Source organism: Cucurbitaria berberidis (assembly GCF_010015615.1).
Source record: "Cucurbitaria berberidis CBS 394.84 unplaced genomic scaffold K460scaffold_3, whole genome shotgun sequence".
NCBI classification, from domain to species: Eukaryota; Fungi; Ascomycota; class Dothideomycetes; order Pleosporales; family Cucurbitariaceae; genus Cucurbitaria; species Cucurbitaria berberidis.
Window position 1 is genome coordinate 4559920 of NW_024468937.1, and position 21806 is coordinate 4581725.

At 49.2% G+C, this 21806-nt stretch overlaps 5 protein-coding genes across 5 annotated transcripts; 2 read left to right on the forward strand and 3 right to left on the reverse strand.

The window, feature by feature from the left end:
- Positions 1 to 2709: 2709 nt before the first annotated feature.
- K460DRAFT_406417 (uncharacterized protein) lies at positions 2710 to 3491 on the forward strand (the record flags this gene model as incomplete). The annotated part of the gene is made up of 4 exons (XM_040936954.1): positions 2710 to 2899; positions 3021 to 3055; positions 3113 to 3367; positions 3423 to 3491. 4 exons carry the CDS (start codon positions 2710 to 2712, stop codon positions 3489 to 3491), a joined length of 549 nt encoding a protein of 182 aa, XP_040788758.1.
- Positions 3492 to 4174: 683 nt separating this feature from the next.
- K460DRAFT_406418 (uncharacterized protein) lies at positions 4175 to 5099 on the reverse strand (the record flags this gene model as incomplete). Its single annotated transcript, XM_040936955.1, has 3 exons — positions 4175 to 4393; positions 4511 to 4790; positions 4849 to 5099. The coding sequence occupies 3 exons, from the start codon at positions 5097 to 5099 to the stop codon at positions 4175 to 4177; spliced, it is 750 nt and encodes a 249-aa protein (XP_040788759.1).
- A 2174-nt stretch (positions 5100 to 7273) lies between these two features.
- Positions 7274 to 8001, reverse strand: K460DRAFT_406419 (uncharacterized protein; the record flags this gene model as incomplete). Its single annotated transcript, XM_040936956.1, has 3 exons — positions 7274 to 7404; positions 7524 to 7789; positions 7841 to 8001. 3 exons carry the CDS (start codon positions 7999 to 8001, stop codon positions 7274 to 7276), a joined length of 558 nt encoding a protein of 185 aa, XP_040788760.1.
- A 9020-nt stretch (positions 8002 to 17021) lies between these two features.
- On the reverse strand, positions 17022 to 19921 carry K460DRAFT_367017 (Zn-dependent exopeptidase). The gene is made up of 3 exons (XM_040933492.1): positions 18892 to 19921; positions 18191 to 18844; positions 17022 to 18143 (listed from the first exon to the last, which is right to left on the reverse strand). Exons 1-3 carry the CDS (start codon positions 19859 to 19861, stop codon positions 17332 to 17334), a joined length of 2436 nt encoding a protein of 811 aa, XP_040788761.1. The 5' UTR covers positions 19862 to 19921; the 3' UTR covers positions 17022 to 17331.
- Positions 19922 to 20380: 459 nt separating this feature from the next.
- On the forward strand, positions 20381 to 21463 carry K460DRAFT_386511 (glutathione S-transferase; the record flags this gene model as incomplete). The annotated part of the gene is made up of 3 exons (XM_040935600.1): positions 20381 to 20446; positions 20873 to 21208; positions 21290 to 21463. 3 exons carry the CDS (start codon positions 20381 to 20383, stop codon positions 21461 to 21463), a joined length of 576 nt encoding a protein of 191 aa, XP_040788762.1.
- Positions 21464 to 21806: the final 343 nt, after the last annotated feature.

Genomic DNA, 21806 nt, shown 5'->3' on the forward strand with positions numbered 1-21806 from the left:
GCGATCCTCGTAACCAGGCATTTTCAACTCATCCTCCAGACTCGATAGACAGTCGTGGATGTAGGGACTCTGGAAGGACTTCGCTGCCGACTGGTGAGGTCGTAGCTCTTATCCGTCTCCATGTGATCGTGTCTCATCCTGCCATTCGTGTCTCTAGCCTATTGAAACCACCCTCCTGGCCAATGACTATCCTCAGTGTTTGGTTATCCTCCCTCCTCGTTCCACGCGTACGCTTTGACTTTCCGTGTCTGCCAAAACTCTATGGGTATTCGCGCTGCCCTCTCTAGAGTAGGTTTCATGGGTGGAAGATGTCTATGCGGTGTGGGTAGATATCGTATTGAGGGCGGAGAAGGCTTCGCCGTGGGTCGTCGTCTCTGCGAAAGGTATGGATGACAGTGTGGTAGATCTGGTGAGGTGCGCTCCTCTCTCGTCGACAGCTTGTCTTTGCTACTACTAACGCACAGTAAGCATCTCTTTTCCTTTGTGCCGCTGCCGTGTTTCTCAAGTCCCCGTTGTCCTTAACCTTTTCATATCGAGCGCAGTGCTCGGCGTTTTCGATGGCCGAAGTTTCCTACCCTCAGACAAATTGTGATATAGTGGTATGAGAACCTCCGCATGCAACTATTGAGCTTTGGTTTGCGATCAGTCCTCGCCAAGATCCAAAAATATTGGGCTTGTTCTCGACATCTTAGTATCTGCGTTGCTGGAAGCTCGCTGTCAACAAGCTCCGCTACCTTCTGCGACCGGCCTCTTATTATCAGTTTCACCTCCTTACCGTCGTTGTGTATCGCTCGTCTTCGCGTATTGCGTTGCTGTTGTCAAGTCGCATCCACCTGGCTCGCTCGACATATCCCCTTGCGTGATAGGCCTCGTAACTTCTCATTAAGTTACACAAGTCGCTGTTCATTCAACCATATTGTGAGTGCCTCTAGGATTCCTGGATCCTAGCTGAACCGGTTCGCGGATCCCGTTTCGTGTCCTGCTTCGGGCGCTGGGGGTTGCCTTGTGCACAGCGGCCGCGTGGATTCTATTATTCGACGGGTATGAGTCGCCAGTTGTCCCGCATAGCGCTATCTCCAAGTACCCTGGCTCTGATGTGCATCCGATCGGGATCGCGGTGGCTGCTGGATGGAGGTTTCGGTGTCGGAAAAGCTGTTCGCGGCTGAGGATACGTGCAACACGGTGCTACAGGGCGAGAAAAGAACTTACTAGTCCGATGGCGGCCACACAATATGACAGGGCATGATCCTGGTTGGGTCCTTGTGGTCAATTTGGTGGTGTGTTGTTGATGAGGTTGGCGGCCTGGCGTCGAGCACGCCGCCCTTCTCTGCCCACGATCCAGTGATCCCGCCATGTTACATGCGTCTGGGCTCTCAGATTGTGTATTAAAGATCTATTTCTTGCATGCATATGCTGGCTGGTTTCTGCGCACAGCCATCGTAGTTGATTTGCGGGTTTTGGTGTTGTCGAACTTGCTCATGGTAATGTTTTCAGTACAATTAGTGAGATTCTCTCGCCAAGACTACCGCCTGTCAACCCGTCCAAAGCCAACTTCGATTTCCGTTGTTTGTACATCTTGTTTTCGATCGGAATTCGAATGCGCATCGATTTCTAGCTGTCTAGAGGAGTTTTGGGGGTACGTCAGATCACGCAGGCGTAGCAGGAAAACCAGAACTCATCAGACTTCGGACGAACATCATGTCATGCTTCAACATCAATATTTTGCAGCCCCGCTCAACACCAGCGCAATAACAGCCCTTCTTCGCTTTAGATCTGTTTTTTTTCAAGCTATAGCTCGGTGGTCTCGAGATAAGGAGGTATTATTTCGTAACTGGCACTTTACATGTCGTAGTTTGTCGTGGACGTTCTTGTGAATGGCGTATTCGTACAGTACCGACTTCGCTGACTTATGGAGTAGTTGATAGTAGCCAAATATAATCCAAGTCCAGTATCGAACTAGAGCTCTTACAGCAATGATAGGTATTATGTATTCATTCTACATAGAAGGTAGACTACTTCCATTGAGCCAAGAACGTGAAGTGCACGTAAGACCCCCATGGCTAGCTTCTCCGTTTCGGCAACAGTATTCTCGAGTCTGTACTGTGACTCTCAGTCACAAACACTGGTGAGATGACTTGGAATGCATCAAAAGTTAGCGTCATAATGACAATCTGCATAATAATAAAAGAGCAAGGATGTGATGTCAGACTCAAAACAAAAGATCACGAACAACCGGGAAGCTTTTTCAAACAACGACTGCAATAAAGAACTACAACCATAAGATATGGGATCATCATGGTGCATTATGCGTGGGAGGGGATAAGGACAGTGGACGTACTGATAACATTCTATAATTCTACACCAGCAAAACAAAGCCGGGAGCGACGTGAAAACTCGATATGATCGTGGAGAAAGTGACAAGAGCCTGTAATGGTGTTATCATTGAACACTGTGCCGTAAGTTGATCGAAAAGCTCAAATATCTCCCATGCTCAGACTTGTAGCGGAGTTCATCATGAAGGTAGAAGTCAACATATGTGTTTGATCGGGATGAAGGGAGACTTAATTTGTTGATGGCGCTTTCGAGGTGGCTTCAAGGCAGCTTCAATCGAGGGGGTGGGATCTTGTGATTTGGTGTAGGAACCTGTGAGTGCGTTACCATTGATCGTACTGCGCTGCAATTGACATGCAAAGGATGAAGCTCATCAGGATGGCCCTACAATGGGAGACTTATGAGACCCCGCACCAGAACGGATACCATCGGTTGACCGTGCTCGACTTTCTCATGTGTGAATCGCCGTTGAAAGTAGCATCATCATCGAGCTTGAGATGTTGGATTGAAGAGGATGCCTCACCTGTTGAATTGGAGTTGCATTGTAGCCAAAGCGTGTTGATGGTTCGTGAGTGCAAAGAGCTGATATTTCAGGAAGTGAGAGGCAGCAGCAATGGTGGGGAAGGTGCAATCTTAACAGGACTGTGCGTCACGTGCAGTAGCGGCGGGCAGCGTTGACTTGAGCTCAGTCACGTCGGAAACAGCTCCCAAGACACCACAACACGTATGTAAATTTTGAAAATTGAATCCTCGATCTTGCATGGTTAACACAGTATTCTAGACCTCATTACCAAACATGACCAACTCCAACAACTTGAAAGCCCAGCTGGACGAGGTCATCGCCTCCTTGGTCCGCCGCCATGAACGCATGGCTGAAATGCGTGCCGCTGGCACACCGGAAGCCAGCCCCCGACTTGGGGCTGAGAAAGCTGCAAAGGAAACCGAGATTCGCGTCTTCGTCGAGTTTTCTGCAAAGGTCAGGGCCGCGCAGGCGCAGGAGCGGTCGTTCGACCGGTGGTGGACCACACTGGGCTCCGTACGTGCTCTGGACAGCTCTCCATGTGCTCATAGTTGTCTAACATTACTGATAGGCCGAGCGAGAACAGCGCATCGAAGATGCCTGGCGCGAAAAGTATCATCAACCAAGGCGTCGCGATTAGGCGAGTTGGTCGATGGGGAAGAGGAAGAGGTGGACGAGTAACGAAGACGAGGGATCACAACCTGTAATGGGTCTCCCTAGCCAGGAAGGATACACTCCCATGTCTCGAGTATTGTTGCCCGAGAAAGAGACTACGGGGCTACTCACCTGCAACTGGTCTTAACTGACTGCGCGCGGGAGGGTGTGCAATGTGCATGTGTATACGACCTGGGCCGCCCCGTTGATCGGGACGGTGGACTCTGGCATAAGCTTCCGGCGTTGCGAGCCGTCAGAGATAAGTACCCTCTCCAGAGGCGAAACTAAGAGAAGCTTGTGATCCATTTGGAGTAAAGCTTGATTTGTAGAGCAAGATAACGCAGCTGAGTATTCCAGAACCCTTTCAGTGTGCCGTAGAGATAACTGACATGTGTAAAAGCAGGCCATTGTCTCCCATATAACGAACCGTTCTTCCACGGAATTCTCGCAGCAAGCAATATCTCCAGTTGCCTGGCCTTACATCAACGCAATTCCGACTGCTCCATTCCCTCCACCGACAAACGAAGGGGTGACCACGAGCTCGCAATCAGAATGCCTCAATCCTCGGATCTCGATCACAAACACGCTACAACTCATCTATACTACAGGAATATGCGAAACAAGTACATGGAGTGGAATTCGAAGGAGATAGGCATTTTTAAGAATAGCTTAAAAGTATGACGGACGCTTCTTGGTTAGAAAAAGCCTAGGATACTCTTGGCGGCGCTGAAGGGCACTTGAGACAGGTAGAGGAACCAGCATGTACGTCTGTGCTGATGCATTGCCCGGAAGTCTAGTCACAGTGGGAAAATGGTGCGGATTGCCCGTCACTTTGGTTTGAGTAAGGAATGATAAATGATATAGCTTGGACATGTACATTGACTTGATCTATAACTAATTGGTGAAATATCCTCCGTTTCCAACAAAAGTTCCCATTCGATGAAGTAGACTTCCTCCTGATAGAATCGCCTTGTTAGTCAATGACACTAGAACACAGTCACTTACCTCTTTCAAGTCCGTCTTAGCTTCAGCCATTGTTTTCAGTCGCGGCTTACTAGACCCCAACGGTGCGTTGACCCGCGGACTTACTGCTGGGGGCTCTTTAAGCCCAGAGGGCGGGAACAGAGGACCGAAGCCGAGACCCGTATGCGACAACACCTCATCGGCGAGGTTGTGATGGAGGAGGATTGGCGAGAGGAGAGAAAGTGATTGAGAGACAGGAGACCGGAGCGAAGAGAACCAAAAGAGGCGGCAACCAATGGTGGTGGTGGTTGAGAATGACTTTCTGTTGGCAAAAATGTATTAGTATCGAGACTTGAAGCGGTAGTTGGTAAGAAATGGACTTACAGCAATGGCACAGTGCCATCTCCGGGAAGTTGGAGTAGTCCCACTCCCCCTCCGCGCAGCGGCGATGCATCTCCCTGCACGGGTACTTCCGGCAGTGCATCTGGCAGTGCGGCGGCGACGGCGGTGGACTTGGTGGTGACTGCGGCGGAGGTGCAGTCGAAGTTGCTGCCTCAGCAGCAGCGGTGATCGCCGGAGGGCGACCGAGCAGACGGCGGATTGCGTTTTTGACGCGGCGACGGAAGGACATCTTGGAGAGTTTTGATAGTTTTGTAGATTTGCTGTCCAAAGTTTAGTGGGTGGATGGTGTTGATGGAGGGGTTTAAGGCTGCGGGCTGACTTTATCATGCCCACGTCTTTTCTATGACATAATCGGACGTGAAGGAGACTCGAGCTCACCACCTGTATTGTTACAATCACTTGAAGCCGGAGCGTTTGAATATCCCCAGCCGAATCAGTACGACTCATTAGGTGGGCAAGATTTTTGAGATATTGTATCTCTGAAGGAATACTCAGTCATTGACACCTACAGTAAACGTAAACGCCATGCTTAGCATGTGCAGAGGTAATCTCAGCTATCGCCTTACTTCTCTATTCAAAATAGATATCAGTAAGATGTGTCCGTCGCTTTCCTGGAACTTTGTCAGAGCTCATGAACTTGTGCCGGTACTCTAATAATGCGTATGCTATGTCTTAGACAGTGTTGTAAACACTGAGGCTTTGTTCCGCGACTGAGAAGGACGGGGGAGATGCTCGCAAGTCATTCTGCAGCCATGTTACCGCGAATATTGAGTAGGAAAGCGCGTATAAGTGTACCACTTTCGGTGTTGCTTTATCTATCATGTAGACCACAATGCACCAGCCCGCGTCTCCGTCTCTCCGCCGTAGATATTCATCCGCAGGCAACTGCCACAACTACCCCTTCTCCCCTTGGCTAACATCAGCCCACTGTCTTGTAGGCCGGTGAGCAGTCGTGCGGTGGCTCCCAAGCTTGACCTTATATCGGTGAGAGGCTTCCGCGAGCGTGAAGGCTTAGCGTTCTCGGGGTAGGAACCTAAAGTTCTGCTGTGCTTTTCGACACTGACTGCTACTAAGGTGAGTACATGACGAAGCGGGAGATCGAAAAGCTAAACCGGGGTCGCGAAAGATTGTAGAGGGCAAGTTATATGGTGGGGAGTGCGGCCCTCCAAAACGTTGGAGGTTACGGGGTAGCTCTAAGGCGGGTAGATAAGCTGCCACGAAGTAAAATCCAAGAATGTCAGTTGTAGGCCAGGGACAATGAAACAAACAGTGAATGAACGGTCGCCGCGTCGGTAGCTTCAAGCATCGCAAGGTGACAAAAGCATAGCCTGTACATCCACTGTTTAACGCGTCGCAACGGCTCAATGGTCCAAAGACTGGCAAGACAAAGCAGCTTCTTCCTCAAGCAACTCGCAAGCGAGAAGTCTCAATGAAAAAGGTCGGGTTCGACGTTAGAAGCAGGTAGTGTAATAGCAGCAACATCAATCCCTGAGTATGAGCAAGCCCAGTGACTCAGAGGACCCCCTCAAAAAAAGAAAAAAGAATCAAGGATATCAATCCAAGATTTGGGAACGCCGGCGTCCAGCAAGAGAAGCAAGAGAGTCCTGACACTCGGGCGAATCCCATAAAGAAGAAGAGAAGCAATGGGGGCAGGCGGGCGGGTTTTATAGAAAAACAAGGCAGACGCTAGTGAGCGTTACTAATCAATTAAGCGACGGCATTCAAGACATGTACCGAAGTTATGCCAGCCTGTAGGGTGGTGACAGTGAGGTCAGATTGAGGGTATGACGTGCTACTTGTTGTTGGTCAGTGCGAGCTACGGCGCCTACATAAGTCACCTCAACTTAGTCCCCTTCTCCATCTTCAGTGCTGGTGCCATCAAAATCAAGAGACTGCCTGGCTCAACCGGGTACCTTCAAGTCTTGACCAATATCATCGGCTTCAGCTGCCCTTCGGGGCTTCTGGGAATTTTTGGAATCAGGTCGAAAGGAAATCGTTCCACTCTCGCAACCGTCTTTTCGTTGACTGTCACTGGCTGGTCCAGTACGTTGAAGAAGAGATCCCTACCATGCGTGTTTCGCTCGGCCGTCGCCCACCTATCTCTATGATATTATTAAGACGCCATAGAGGCTTGTCGCCGCATCTTCTTTGTATGGCAAGCTATTAAAACGAGTCGTTCCACCAACAGTACCGACCACCAATGATTCCTCACCACGGTTTGGCTTGCAGATACTCAAGGCATAATAAGTCTATGCAGGTCTTCAGTGATAGGACACATTGTATGTATGAGGTTAAGCTATTGTTCCATCCGTGAGTTATGGCTGACTGCCTGCTGGGCTTTGACAAAATGTAAGCTCCCTCTCCGTGATCTCCATCATCGTCCTCAATCTTAGGCTCACTATGCTAAGCATCTTTATTTGTTGCCTCGTTGCCTGCGCAGGAAGTTGCTTCCTCCAAACCATCATCGCCTTCGTCAAAGCCCTCTTTGTGCTCACCTGCTACATCGCCATTCGCCTCAGTATCCGCATCGGGTGCTTTGTCGCTAGAATCAGTGAAGTCGGAATCCCTCATCCTCAGACAGCTCAAAGTCGAAGTCTTCCTCCTCATTCTCCGAGCACTCCAGCGTCTCAGGCGACAAAGTATTGCCCCTGACCTCTTGCTCCTCCCACATCGGTGGATCGTAGTCTTTGCCCAAATTTTGCCTTAAGTCGCGCCTCTTCTTGCAGCTTGCTCAACTGTTCCTCTTCACCGCGCCCCAGTCGAGCTGTGTCGGTTCCCATCTGACTGGCCGAAGATTGGCTGTGTATCTTCATCCTGTTCACACTGGCCGTTAATACGTCCATTTGAATGATTCGTAGCTCTCTGAATAGTGTTGTGCGCTCTACCGATGACATGCCCTCAACCTGCGCCGGGGTGTGGCTGGTTTCTTCTAGCAACACCAGCTCCTCCGTCGTGAGCTCTTTGGGCTACACGGCGGCCACTTCTTGCTGCGCTTCGGCAACTGAAGAAGACACTGGAAGTTGATTCGATGGCATCTCGCTTTGCGGGTCAGTCGACGAGGCATGCGATTTGGGTATCGGTTCGGGGGATGATGCAGAAAGATCCGCAGTATATTCTGGAGGAGACGGCATTGTGGACGTGGACGTGCGGATTGGAGGCGACGCAAAATACTTGCTGGAAGACTGTATGTATCTGTGTATTGATCCAATTGCGGTAGATTACACGAAGGGCTAATTGATGCCTGCAAACTAACGCTGTCTGGGCGGTAGTTTGACAAGCGCCATATGATCAGCAAATCTGCGGGCAAGCTCTACACCAGTCCAGCAGACCCGAACCACTCGCAACCGCAAGAGAACTCAAACGGGCCTACTTCTCATACCGCCCCTCTCATCATGCACCATTTATTATGCGCCATTTACATTCATTTCCATAAGCTAGGCGCTTTGGAAATCCTCTTATGTCCTATTAGGAGCGCGTACCCCGCTAAATAAACCCGCAAGCACCAAGAACCGCACCGCCGCAATACCGCAACGTCTCCGCACACTGTTCACAAAAGGCCACCGGGAGGTCATATCTTCTCGAGAAATATACTAGATTACTTTATGTTATGAAGTTAGGAGCAAGGCACTGAGAACAGGTAGCAGTGCGCAACGAGCAGCAGCGATTTCACTCTACCACAAAGTTGGCTTGCGTTTTTTTCGCCTACGAATCATGCCTCGAGCCCTTCCACTGGACCCGGTCTGCCAATCATCCGACGCTAAGTTCCATTGCCCTCAGCGCTTAGATCGGATGGAACATGAACAGTTGCGCAAGGATACCTCGAATGATGCATGAATCCTCCTCATCAGCCAAGTCACACATCAAATCGCACTACCACGTTTGGTGAACTACTGGCGTTGGTTGAAACAAGACACTATTGAGCACATCATGGAGAAAAACGGTCCATGTTGCTGGTTGTAATGCATCAGTACACCAATCACGTTCATCTCAAGCTTCGACATGAACCGGCCTTTCCCACAGGTCGATAACTCCTTATGAAATTGGCAAGTATGAGGCTCACCAAGGCGGCATACATCATCATCTTAAACATCGCCGCTAACCTACTTAGACTTCGGCCAACTCCGTGGGTCATTTTACCACCCGTTTACGCCACTCTTGTCGCCGATGTTGAATACGCGGCTTGAGAGCTGCTATAAATGGGCGAATATTGGTTCACTTAAGCAATATAAAGACGCCGTTGAAGCCGCTCGATCCGAGTCGCTCGAATTCCCTTTCCCACAGCCTCTCCGTGGCGACTAGCACTCGACCCCTCGATCTCCATTTCTCACGACCCTCAAACCTTTAGCAGGAACGTGCTCCACCGTATCCGATCATATCAATAAATTGATGTGACGTTCACTTAAGGTTATCGTGGGTCACCCCTTGCGTCGGTAGCACGGTCGGAGCGGCCGTTGGGACAAAGCAGAGACAGCACACGCCCTTTGCTATAGTAGTAGTACCGGATCGAGAAAAATGACGCTTCTCAAATCAGATGACTATACATGAAGCTGGGGGTGGACGTGGGTTAGGTTCGGATAGAGTAGATAATGCCGAGATGTCTATAGCAATGCTAAGCGTGGAAAGAGCGAGCTTACATCATATCTAGGGGGGAGAAATGATTCTTCTGAGAATATTCGACAAGCTACACAAGTGGCGGCGAAATTAGTGGCAGTGACTGGGCTATGTTCGCAAACTTGATGAAGACGACAATCAGGCTTTATCTCCTAAGACTATTTCCGTTGAATAATAGGTCACGTGAAGTAGCGGAGACCGATTCACATGCACATATAACGTGGTTGCAGAGTATAGGCCCTCCTATCATTCGACTTAGTAACGAATCATGTATATGTCGATTCAATGAACAAATACTGCGTCTGATATGGTGTGGGATGGTGACATTGCCGTCATCGTTGAAGTTGCCACGCCGCATTCGTAAGTTGATGATACGTTAGCGAAACCATGGTGTACAGCTGTCGATCATCGCATATCACATTATCCGACCCTCGCCATTTTGGCTCGGCCCGCATCCAGCCTTTGACATGGGCACTGGCTCTGGCTTGATTTCAACTGTGCTAATGGTGGCCAACCTGCATATCAGACTGATGGGTAATGACCGGATAGCAGGCTGCAAGCGTTAATAGCATACAATTGAAGAAGTTATTACTCTTCTAAGTTCAGCATTTGCTGCAATATCTCAGATTGATCAAATATGGGTTTTGATACCATGATTGACGACCGGCTCGAGCAGCCTATCCGAGAAGAGTCGATGTATTCATAGATAGTTCCGCACACAAAGCACCTCCTCAGAGCCGTGGATAGCTCACATGAGGGCGTAGGCGCTCTTGAAGTATTTTCTTGATCACAGAAAACAATAGCCTCTCCCCAGTGGACTTCTTCATCTCCTCACTTCATATGCCTCTGCAGCCCTCTCCGGCACCTTGATAACTTCGAGAACTTGTCCCTAGAGTCTACTCTGCCTGCTATACTACCACATGCTCCTCCAATCGCAGGCTTTGGCTGAGATGTTGACAGTCTCGCTCAGCTTCCTGCTGGTTTTCTCGATGTTCGTGTTAGAGAAATCTGTTACCACCTTGGCCTACCACCCGATTAACCTTGGCGTTGCCTATCCAGTCACACATAATAAACCGCTCATCCTCTGACAGGTCGATCATGAATGAACGTTCATAGCATTTCACGCAGCCACCATACCCTGACCGCAGGATGCGGATGCCCAAGATGTGGTCCTAGAACAGTATATCGGTCCTGAGTGCGCTGTTGGGATTCGACCACGTCCGAAGAAACCTACCGTGGTAGTGTTCGGGCGGCATTTTCTCAGAGTCAGGCCACATAGCCTTCTTCTGACACCGTCCCTAGGAGGCAACGGTGTCTTCGATCGCGAGCAGCATCAGGCAAGCGGTGCGCACAGGTTTGGGACTCCGAGGGTATCTCGAGGGGAGTGGTTGCATTCGGCGAAAACGATCTATTCATTGATGGCGCTGTCGAGATACATGACGGTGGTCAGCTATTGAAACAGAAATGGGTTTACTCTCGTCTCTATCTTCTGCTTCGCAGCATCTGTCCGAGCGCAAACAGCAGGTGGAAGCCTAGGCACAAGGTTTTCCGTCGGCCTCAATTTCTCTACGCTATACCCATACTTGTTCGTCACATAATCCGCTTGGTCCTCTTTCCGGTGCCCGTACTTTTCCAGACCTGATGTGTGCTATCCGAGTCGGCCTCCACGCCTTCGTCATATTCTGTAGGGTGCCACGTGGAAGCTTCGAGAGCTTGTGGGGACTGCTTCTGTCGATGTATTGCTTCACCGCGTTATTCCAGGTGTTGGAAATGAGGGTCTGGGGATGGATAATATACGGGCGGCGATGTGGAGCGGCAGTGCGGCCAGCTTGATCTCATAGATAAGAGCTGTGAGATGTTGGCGGAAAGGTGAACGGCGGCTGCGAATTTCAGCCGATTGGTTATACCAGTCCATATATCATTATTACTGTAACAATTTTTAATATGCCTTGTACACTTAGGGAAGTGCAGAGAGTTGATACAAGTGGGGTTTGCGGACCTGTTGGTGCGGGCGCACAGAACGCGACATTAGCTCTCTTAGGACATTGACATCTAGCAAAAGGCAGCAACAAGAAGCACTACGGCAGTCATTCCGAGATGCCACGTTACATATTCTTTTCCGATAATTCATTATTATCACTCAGGGTCGGTTTCGATTAAGCCTCAAGCTTTCCACCCGCCTTGCCTGTACTCATCAAGCATCCTATTGTATTGTGTGTCTTCCATACCATAGCTTGAATAGAGCTGAGTAGTTCTATGATATCCATAGCGGGCAACATGCCTCTTCTCCATTATCTTTCTACTTATCTAGTGCGACTCACTTACCATGACGATGATGTCCTCAATCGTCATGCCTAAATCCCTGTTTCACCGTCACCTGGCAACCTTGCTCTTTCTCTGAGTTAAAAGCGCGTTTGTCACAGCGTCTTTTCGGCTAGTCCGCCCACAACATTTCTGCCTCTCGCTCACCAACAACAATTAGCCGACCACTGCTCTGCATCCTGTCAGCACGAGATGAGTTTTCAAAGCCCTTGATTCCCTCATTCTACGATATCTACTATTGCACTGCGCCGCAGACGTCGTCGACAGACGTCGTCGACCCTCCGCTTGCACCTCTTCCCTTCCCGTACCTCGCACCGCACGGTATCATTGAAGTACACCCTGGAGATATACACTACGGTTCCCTCAGTGAGCTGAGAGTCATGCATTTCAGCGGTGGTATTATCGCGTTGACGGGCAAGAGCTAAGTGTGCCCGTCTATGAGTTGACCTGACTCTGACGCGATCGCTTTGGTACTGGCACCTGAGGCATTGGACTGGACTGCAGTACCTGAATGCTTCATTCGATATGTAAGTTCCCATGCTCATCGTATTCTACTGTGTCGTGACGAACACAAGAACAGTTCTATCAGCCGAAGCGTCCTACATTGGTCAGCTTTAGGCTATCTGAGAACCAGCAGGCGGAATACTACACATACAAGCTTACACCGTCCTTTCCGATTGAAACTTCTATTCCTTTGCCTTCTTTACCGGGCCTTCCCTCAGTAACTAACATCACTAGGCCAAACGTCCATCTCTACACCGCCTTCACGGATGTACGGCATAACCGCCAAGTTCCTACATAATCTTTGTGGAATCAATACAGTTTGGGATTGAAGTCGCTAGGCTTTCCTTGCTCTCAGTCTTAAATTTGGCATTTGCGGCCATTCTATGGATAAGTTATAGGCAAGTCACATCTCATCGCCATCGACCCTCTGCGTAATGATGATCTTTTAGCTTCTCAAGCTACTGTATCGATGAGACGGCGACTAAGCTCCTCGTATGAGTTGAGCGAGGTTGCCTGAAAATGCTTTCATTTCTTCTTCTGATAATTGCAGCCTGAATGCCCTTCATATTTCATTACATCGGCATCTACGTTTGCTAATTCTATCCATTAGATTCAAGCCGCTCTCCGAGGTTTCAAAGTGCGCTTGTCCCAACTCATTGAGAGAGAGCAGTCATTTGCAGAAAACTTTTGTACTGAGTTGTCATCTAATTATGCTTTTGGTAAGCTTTCAACCGTCTCCTTCTCATCTTTGGCTATGATCATACAGTAGAGCTTGAAATTAAGCATCGCATCTCAACGATGGTTTAAACTGTACACGATTTCCTCCTGGAAGTTCTTCAGATTCTACACATGAGGTATACTCTTGGGCGTAGTCTTCTTGTAGACTTTGTTTCCAAACCCGCTAACTTCTGAAAGGCGTAGCCTCACATGACCATCACTCGAGACAGGTGACATATCAGTCTGATGCCTCACAAAGCCAACCCTCAAGCCACACCAGTAATCAAGGCAAGTCTATTCTTTCGCGTTTCTTTATTGGGCAATGACGAGACAACCTTTTTCGGGACAAATTGTCTCAGACAAGAACCTCGCACAATGGTAGTTCAATTATCGTTGAAACATGGTAGTATCATTGGGTGATGGTGCTTACTGATTATTTCTGGAAGATTTATACTACTGAAAAGAAGACTGAGCCATCACAACCTTTATCTTTATCAAATCATCCCGCCTGGCTCGTTCGCTAATCCTTCTTAGGCCCACCATAAACAGTTTTTCAATACCATCGGACAGCTATACTATCTTGAACATGTCATTCAAGCTTGAAACCCCACCGCACCACCCGATAAAGCACTTTGCCGCCAATATATTCTGACAGAGTTGCCTCCTATTAAAAGGCGTATAAGGTAGTTCTGAGGGTTCAACTATCTTTTATACGTCCTACGCACTTTCAAATTATTTTAATGATTTGCGCTATCACTATACAATCTTGGGGTTGTAATAGACTATAGCCACGTCTGTGAGAAGCATCTGATAGTGTGTCTGGTATGACTGATCCCACCTCCACCCCTGATTCAAAAAAGACTCAATGGACGCAAGACAAAAGAAAAAAGGGAAGACCATGGGGTAGGAGTACCAACGACTTGCAGACCACATCTTTGCAAAAGCGGTTCCTCTACTGGCTATCTTGGATGTATGTAGCGTTGGCGGAATGTGTTCAAGGTCTTGGTTCAGATTTAAAGTCTCAGTTGCAAGAGGTGAGTATGGCTGTGGTGCAATTTGTGTATTGAAGTGTATTGGGGCTACCTGTTTATCTTAACTAGAAGAATAGCTGGGTTGATAGACAATTACAATCACCTCTCATGTCATCACAGTTCAATGGCAAGACGCTCCTGCTTTCAAGCATCGCAAAATATTGTCTTCTCTCCCGATTCCCTCCTGGCCCCAGTGTCTCAGTGCTCTTATCTACTTTGCGTCTCATGAACCTGATTTCTGTAGCACCCATGCGTGGTGTATGTTTTATCTAGGACATCATAAGAGATACGAATAGTCAATGCCGTAGCCGGGGGCCCCATAATAAATCATCTATGACTGCGATATCACGAAGCTGACATCATTTTCGCTCCTTCAAATTTACACAATGTTTTTACCAATCTATATTGAGTTATGCAGACCCCGTTTTCTGGGCCGTAGATATCTAACCGATATGTTGTTGGACGACTTCGTGCACCTATGGCTGCTCTGATCGTGTTCGGAATTCGTCTGATTCTCTATCCTGTGACTCTTTCTCCGTCACCAAGTATTCCATGTAGTGCATCTATTTCGCGATAGGTAGGTGGGCTGGAGGTAATGCGAAACGCTATCGCCTTCCACTCCCCACTTCTGCCTTTTTCCATGAATCGACAAGCCTCCACTTCCCTACCGCCATTATTCCCCCTTTGTGTCCAGCGCTTGCAATACTGAGGCTACTAATAGTAGACTACTTTCACGTCGTTACCGTCACTCGAGTAGACGCTGTGGTGTGGGTGGATGGCGAGAGCGAAAGCGACCGTCGTCACGAGAGGTACGACGGTGTTCGGGTACTAAGATGTAGACTCTCAAGCGGGGCTGTATGTGAAGTTTAACTTATCGGCTTTCAGACCGGCAGGGTGGCAAAGGTGCGGCAGTGGAGGGTGTTGATACGAATGCGCGCTGGAGTAGCCGAGATGCTGCGTTGGAGGATTAAGGATGTTGACAGTGGTATCGTGGAGAGGTCACACAGCCAGTCTAAGAGACAAAACTCATGCTTCTTTTCTTTCTTCCACTGTGTCCCTCCAGCATTCGGACAATCGTTGCTCCTAAAATGCGTCACTGGCTAGCCGCAGACGGCGCTAAGCCCGGTTAGTATCGCCTATTAAAACTCTCCCACGGTGCCCTCACGCCGGCTTCACCATAGACACGGAAAACATTCTTTGCCTCCCTCTTTTCAACTTCGTACAATGGTGTCCTCAAGTTTATTCATTCTCACGACTACGACTCCGCGTTCGTGCTTTACGAGACGTGGACTCCCCTTCAGTAGCGACATACAACAAACCTCATCTCCCATATCCAAACATGCACAGCAAGCGAATAGAAAACCTTAGTAAGGTCTTCTCAGATTCTGAACTATCCGTCATTCAGCTAACTTCGAACAAATGGCTCACCATCGGTAGCCCTAGTCCCTTCGATAACTCATGCCCTCGACATCTCGAAACGTTAGTCAACCTCTACCTGAGCTACGGCATATTGCTGTCGGAATCGCAATTTCATCAAGAAACTGGCCATTGACGCGCCCTCCTCTCCTACACTTCTCCTTCGGCGCGTTTTAAGCTGTGCCTTGCGCACTTCCGGAACTACATCTCTAGTCCCCTTCCTGACACCGATGCAGGACACTCACCCACCCGCTTCAAGGAATAACGCGCAATTTATCAACGAGAGACTATGGTCTCGGGGTCGAGCTTCCACCCTTAGGACCTAATCGGATTCGACCATTTCTTTGCCATTTTGCTTGGGGGTCATACATACCATACCACGACGGCCAACTAGCTCTCTGTCCTCATAGACATTGATGCTTACTAAACGTCGAAGATCAATTCGCAAGGCAGATGTTATGGTTGTTGTCTATGGTTGTGCATTGCACAGCTTAGATTTGCAGCCTGGCGACCTGGCTTCCCACTTTAACTGGGCTGTTGGGAATGAAACCCTTTTCCCGCAGCAGAAATAGGTGGTACATTTTTTTAGCTTAATGAATTCCGTTCAGCTCGTTCTACTTAGCTTCTTCGTGATTTTGAACAGTGATTATCCAACATCTCCCTTCTACTCAGACAATCGTGATCTTGCAAGCAATGGTGAAATGAGTGCTACAGGGAGGGCATTCTTCTCCACGTTCCTCTCTTTCGCTTCCCGCATTCTAATTTGTGAAGTGAAGGGGAACTGCGTCCTGACGCACTATTGTATCCTGCGCACGGGGAGCGACGTGAAGGTGTAACTTAGGAAGCCGCTCCCAATTTCGCTCACCAACCTCAACACTACACACACAACGTACGTATTGCCGCTATCTTGCTTTCCCTCTTCATATCAATTCAAGCTTGAGGTACCTTGGTACATCAATGGTACATAGTGCTGACAGGTGTAACAGTCACCAAACAAATACCATGCCAGGACCGCCCATCATCATGCGGGATTCGGAGGTGCTTGCAGCTCGCCTGCACAACGCACGGTGGAACGTACGTATATATTGAACACGCACTATTTACCAGGAGCTAACGAGGAGTTGCAGCTTGCGGCCGCGCGTGCGGATCGTCGCCGCATGCGACAGACGGGGACCTTTTCGGTGGACGAGGACATCCGCCTCCGCCTCATAATCCGCCGTTGTAAGCGGGAGATTCGTGTCTTTCGGGTGGAGTACCGCGCAGCTATTGAGCGCGAAGTCAACTTTGAACGTGAGTACAGCTCTCTTTGAGTGGCTCAGTTGTCAGTGTAGATGATTGAATTGGAGCTGTACCGACTCCAAGCGTCGATTTACCTCGAACTCAAGTCTAAGCTACACTGGCACACTGTCATTCATAATGATCAGTGGTTCAGTTCAATCGCTAACTGTATATATAGAGTGAGCACTGCCTCCTGCGCCTCCTCCTCCGAGGAGAAGACGATGACGACGACAACGACGACGACGACGAAGAGGAGATGGCGAACGGCCTGAGGGCACCACGAACTCTGTACTTTTATATCTTGTATCAATATAATACCAGCCCTCTCTTCGTCCACAATATATTTGTACATGACTCCCAAGGAAACTGTGCATACTTCACTCCAGGAACAGCATAGTAGCGTGAGACCCTCCTGAACTCCGCATAGACCCAGTAAGTAGAGCTTCAACCTGGCATACTCAAGTATATCAGGGCTACTCCTCAGCTCGGCACATAGTATGAAACAAGACAACGTAGCCACCACGCCTACCAATTGGGTAACCCATATACAGGTATCAAGAGATTGTATACCCCAGGCCCTATTTACTCCTCTAGCCAGTCTGCAGCATCATCGATGGCCTTCGCCGCTATATCAATCCACTTCTTAACAGCCGTGTCATCGGACTCGTCGATGCCCTCCACGATGCCGGGAAACGTGGCACCTGCATAACCCGTCCACTTCCCTGGTGCGAATACCACATGTTTGAACCACGGGCGTCCATCAAGGCCCTCGGCATACAAGAACTTGCGTTCTAAGAACTTGTATTTGGTGTTGATAGCGCGGATAGCGAGATAGAGTTGTACTCTCTTCCAGGGCTTCCACCAGGGAATGTCACCGATGTGTGAGTAGTCCTCGAGGAGGTTCGCTGCAGTACCATCCTGGATAAAAGAGGCGAATGCGAAATGAGATGTTGCGTCGTCGAGGGGTCCCCAGAGATCATCCTTGCCGTTGGTGGATGCAGAAGAAGTAGGATACCCAGCCTCCTGAGCCTTCTGCTTCACGCTTCCGACGTATCTTTCCAATCCAATAGCGTACTCGGTAGCATTCAACTGGAGCACCGGCGTCTCCACCAGTTTCGCCGCCACCAGCCCCCACACCTTTGCAATAGTCGCGTGATACTCGAATGTCGGGTCTCCAAAGCGTTCCATCCAATTAAAGGAGTCGTAGTTACTGTGGTAATGATAAACAGCAGATTTCGAGTCGTAGCCAAAACCCATGTCGGTTGAAGGAATGCCGGCGAAGTCTTGGAAGGCGGTGAAGTCGCTGCCGGAGCCCATAGTGGCGATATGCTTATTCCATACGTTGTAGACTGATTGCCCTGGAACGGTCTGGTTGGGAGAGGGTACGATTTGCACTGTGCTGGGTTAGTAACTGCCACAGACAGGATGAGGATAGACTTACGAGCTTCCTCAACCACTCTACTCAGGAGCGGAGCAGCGGAAAGCTTGAAGTCTGGCCCATTCGTGCCAACGTCCACATTGAGGTACGCAACAGCGGAATCCGAGAGCCAAGGTAAGTACTCCTCCACCCATTCCGTACTTCCCAACAACCCGTACTCTTCGCCGTCCCAGCTTGCAAAGACGATAGTCCTTAAGGGTTTCCAGCCCGCCTGAACCGCAAGACCGAAGCTTCTGATGACTTCATTGAAAGCTGCGGAACCACTGTTTGGATCCCCAGCACCTCCAGCAATCCAAGCATCACGATGGTTTCCCAGCACGACTACTTCGTCGGGTATGGTGCCGTTAATAATGCCAATCACGTTCCAGAGCGGCGTTGTAACATACTCCTGCTCATTGACAAGGTTCAGGACGATATCATCTGGCGAAGGTCCAATATTGTATTGTACGCCCTTGTAGTCCAAACCGCCGCGGTGCCAGTACTTGTTGAATGATGAGGCTTCCGGGCCGTGTCCGTTCAGCGCTTTGAGTAGGGGTAGCGCGTCGAGGTATGATATGGGCAGAGAGGGGATATGCGGCATCGCGTGGTCGACTGGAAGACGAGGAGCACCAGGCTTAGAGGGATAACCAGGGGTTGTTGGGTCACCGGGTGCAAAGCCTGTCGTCCATTAGCATATGTTAGAAAAGAACTAGGTCTTGACATACTCAAGAATTGAACGCTGCCTCTCTGCACGCTGCTAGGTTCTCGCGCCGGTCCATCAGGGTACGTCGCATTCCCGTTTTTCTCCGTAACGTCTCCATCGTCGCCAGGATCGGTATACATGACAACGCCAACCATGCCCAGCTCTTGCGCACGCTTCACCTTAAGGCCACGGAAGACACCTCCGTATTTTGCCAACGCGATCTTACCTTCTAAGCTGACGTTCGCAGCCTGGAGTTCTTCAAAGTCTTTATATGTGCCATAGTTGACGAAGACGTACGGCGCCGTGACATTGCCTGAGGCACTGTAGCCGTGGAATGTGGGTATGCGGTCTGCGAGCTGGCTCGATTTGTCGTCGTCCAGCACGTCCTCTTCGAGTCGTGCTTCGTATTTGACTTTCCATTCCTCCTTCGCGTCCATGGCAGATTTGCGCTCTTGATGCTTGTCATTAGTGCTCTTCTCCAATAAGGCCAACCGGTGACCTTTGGGGTAATTGATGTACACATCATAATCCACAATCGTACTCTCGATCCCAAACTCCTCCCATTTTGACTTGGTCCACAGCGCCTGGCTTAGATTCTTGCCGGCCAAATGCGGGCCATCTGTGTAATATCTGCTCCACTCTTTTGCCCTTTCTGCTTCTGGTGTCCCAAGCAGAATGGTCTGCAGCTCTTCATATTCCAAGCCTGTCGCATGTCCCCAACCATCTGGTACTTGTGACGTGGAGAATGACGACGAAATCGACGGATTGGATTTGCGTTCGGACTCATCATCGAAAGGCGCAAAGCTAAAGATAAGGACTGCAACGATTCCTCCTATGAAAATGGTGGCGGAAAGGAGGCTTGTGCAGATGAAGCGCAGTCGATGATGCGGGTAGCGGTCGCGGTGGGGCCTCACATCCACGCGTTGGATGAGTGGCGTGCGTTCGTCGGCCATGACGCCGGTGGGCTTCTCGTTGCTTGCGAGAAGTGACATAAACTAAGCTGGGCTAAACAAACCTCCAGGGTTCTACCGGAAGGGTTGAGACGAATAGTGAACTCCGGCTAGCTAGCCAGAACCATGAGGCATGGGCTTGGTTGATGGCGTCACCCATGCCTGCTAACCGCGCACATCTAATCTTATCACTTGGCATGTCAGCGGAAAGATCCACCGACATCACCGAACAGGACACTTTAATACTGTAAAGCTTGACCTTTTTACTTTCTTTTATACTGCTGAATTACATTTGGTGAACGATATAAATATAAGAGAATATTCCTCAAAAATCTAATCACAAACATCTCCGCACTCAAAGTACATCTCTACAGACTAGCGATAGCTCAACAAGGGAGTAGGCTCTTTATTAATCCTCTTATGGTATCGTTTGCCAGGTCTGCCATTGTCTCGTCGATCAACTCGTACTGTCATTCTTACGAAAGCACGTCAGAACACTTATGCTTATCGGTCCACTCGTTATTTGTACGTTCCTATTCCTACATCAATAACACCAACAACATGCGGCTTGATGGGCACAAAATCAGTCGCGATGACTATCAAGTAATGTCCGTTAATTTAAAATTGGTAAGCCAGAAACGTTGACGAATTGATAATGTTAACTCTATTTCTTGCCTCTCTTCACAGTGTTTTCAAAATATCTTCCAGTTCCGGTGCAGCACATGTCATTGAAGGGGTTACAGTTGTAGACACCCTACCCTGGAAATTGGTGGTTCTGGGATTAGCTGCATCAATCGGATCTCAGGTGTTCCGATTGGCCCACTTCCGAGCGTCGATCGGGGGCCAGCTGATTAATTCATGTGGCATAGTGAAAGATATGACTTATATCTTCAGCACACAGCAGTAGCGACTACCATATCCCAGGTATCTTTTCATAACAATTACAAAGTAATAGATGAACAACGTTAGATAAAAGCAGCACAGAACAACGAACGGCTTTGAATAAAGCAACCATGTCTGTCGCTCTCCAACCAATCAAAGTCTCGGGCAAAGGCGGTCCCAATCCCCTTGTCCGAAGTAAAAGAGCCGTCGTACCTAGCCATCAATTCAAATGGACGCATCCCTGCCATCTATGACCCTAATACTGATCTCACGCTTTGGGAGTCTGGTGCTATAGTTGAGTACCTAGTTGAGAGGTACGATATGACGCATCAGATTAGTTTTGCGTCAGGTACGCACGAGTCATATCTGGCGCGACAATGGCTATTCTTTCAAGCCAGTGGTCAAGGGCCCTACTACGGGCAAGCGTCATGGTTCAAGAAGTTTCACACGGAGAAGGTGCCTAGCGCCGTAGAGCGGTATGTCAAGGAAATCAATCGCGTTGCGGGCGTGCTTGAGGGCCATTTACTGAAGGGGGATGAGAAGTGAAATGGTGGCGGTGGAGATGGACCATGGCTGGTGGGGAACAAGTACTCATATGCTGATATTGCGTTTCTGTCGTGGCAGACTATCGTCACGCGTGTCATCCAGAAAGAAGACGGTTTCGATCAGAATGATTATCCCGTGGTCAAGGATTGGCTGAATAGAATTCTTTCGCGCAGTGCAGTCAAGATGGCAATGGGAGATGTTGAGCCCGTGGTGTAAGGTGGAAATTACGTCGCAGGAATAGAGTAAGAGTACCTGTCAAGAACGTGGTGCTCACCTTCCTCCATCATAGAGGTCGCACTACAAATAGTGTCGAGGGCGTTGAAGTACTACAAGTAAATGGCAATATTTTGTATTCATGTATCATAGAGCAAGCAGGTAAAGAAATCCTTCCTGTTGCAGTGAAGTAATGATTTTTGAAGACAGGGACTAGATGCACATGCGAAATTCTGTTTCATCTGATCTAGCATTGAAGAAGCAAGGGCCGACCTGGCAAGGGGCACAAGATGGACTTTGTCGATATGCACGGAGTAACTGCCTCCAATTTCCTTGACATACTTTC

Excerpts from the sequence above, each read along its gene's own strand:
- K460DRAFT_367017 (XM_040933492.1), bottom strand. The coding sequence starts at position 19,861 with ATGTCACTTCTCGCAAGCAACGAGAAGCCCACCGGCGTCATGGCCGAC. Across the intron at positions 18,845-18,891 it reads AGGCAGCGTTCAATTCTTGA|GCTTTGCACCCGGTGACCCA; the intron begins GTATGTCAAGAC and ends AATGGACGACAG. Across the intron at positions 18,144-18,190 it reads TAGAGTGGTTGAGGAAGCTC|TGCAAATCGTACCCTCTCCC; the intron begins GTAAGTCTATCC and ends AACCCAGCACAG.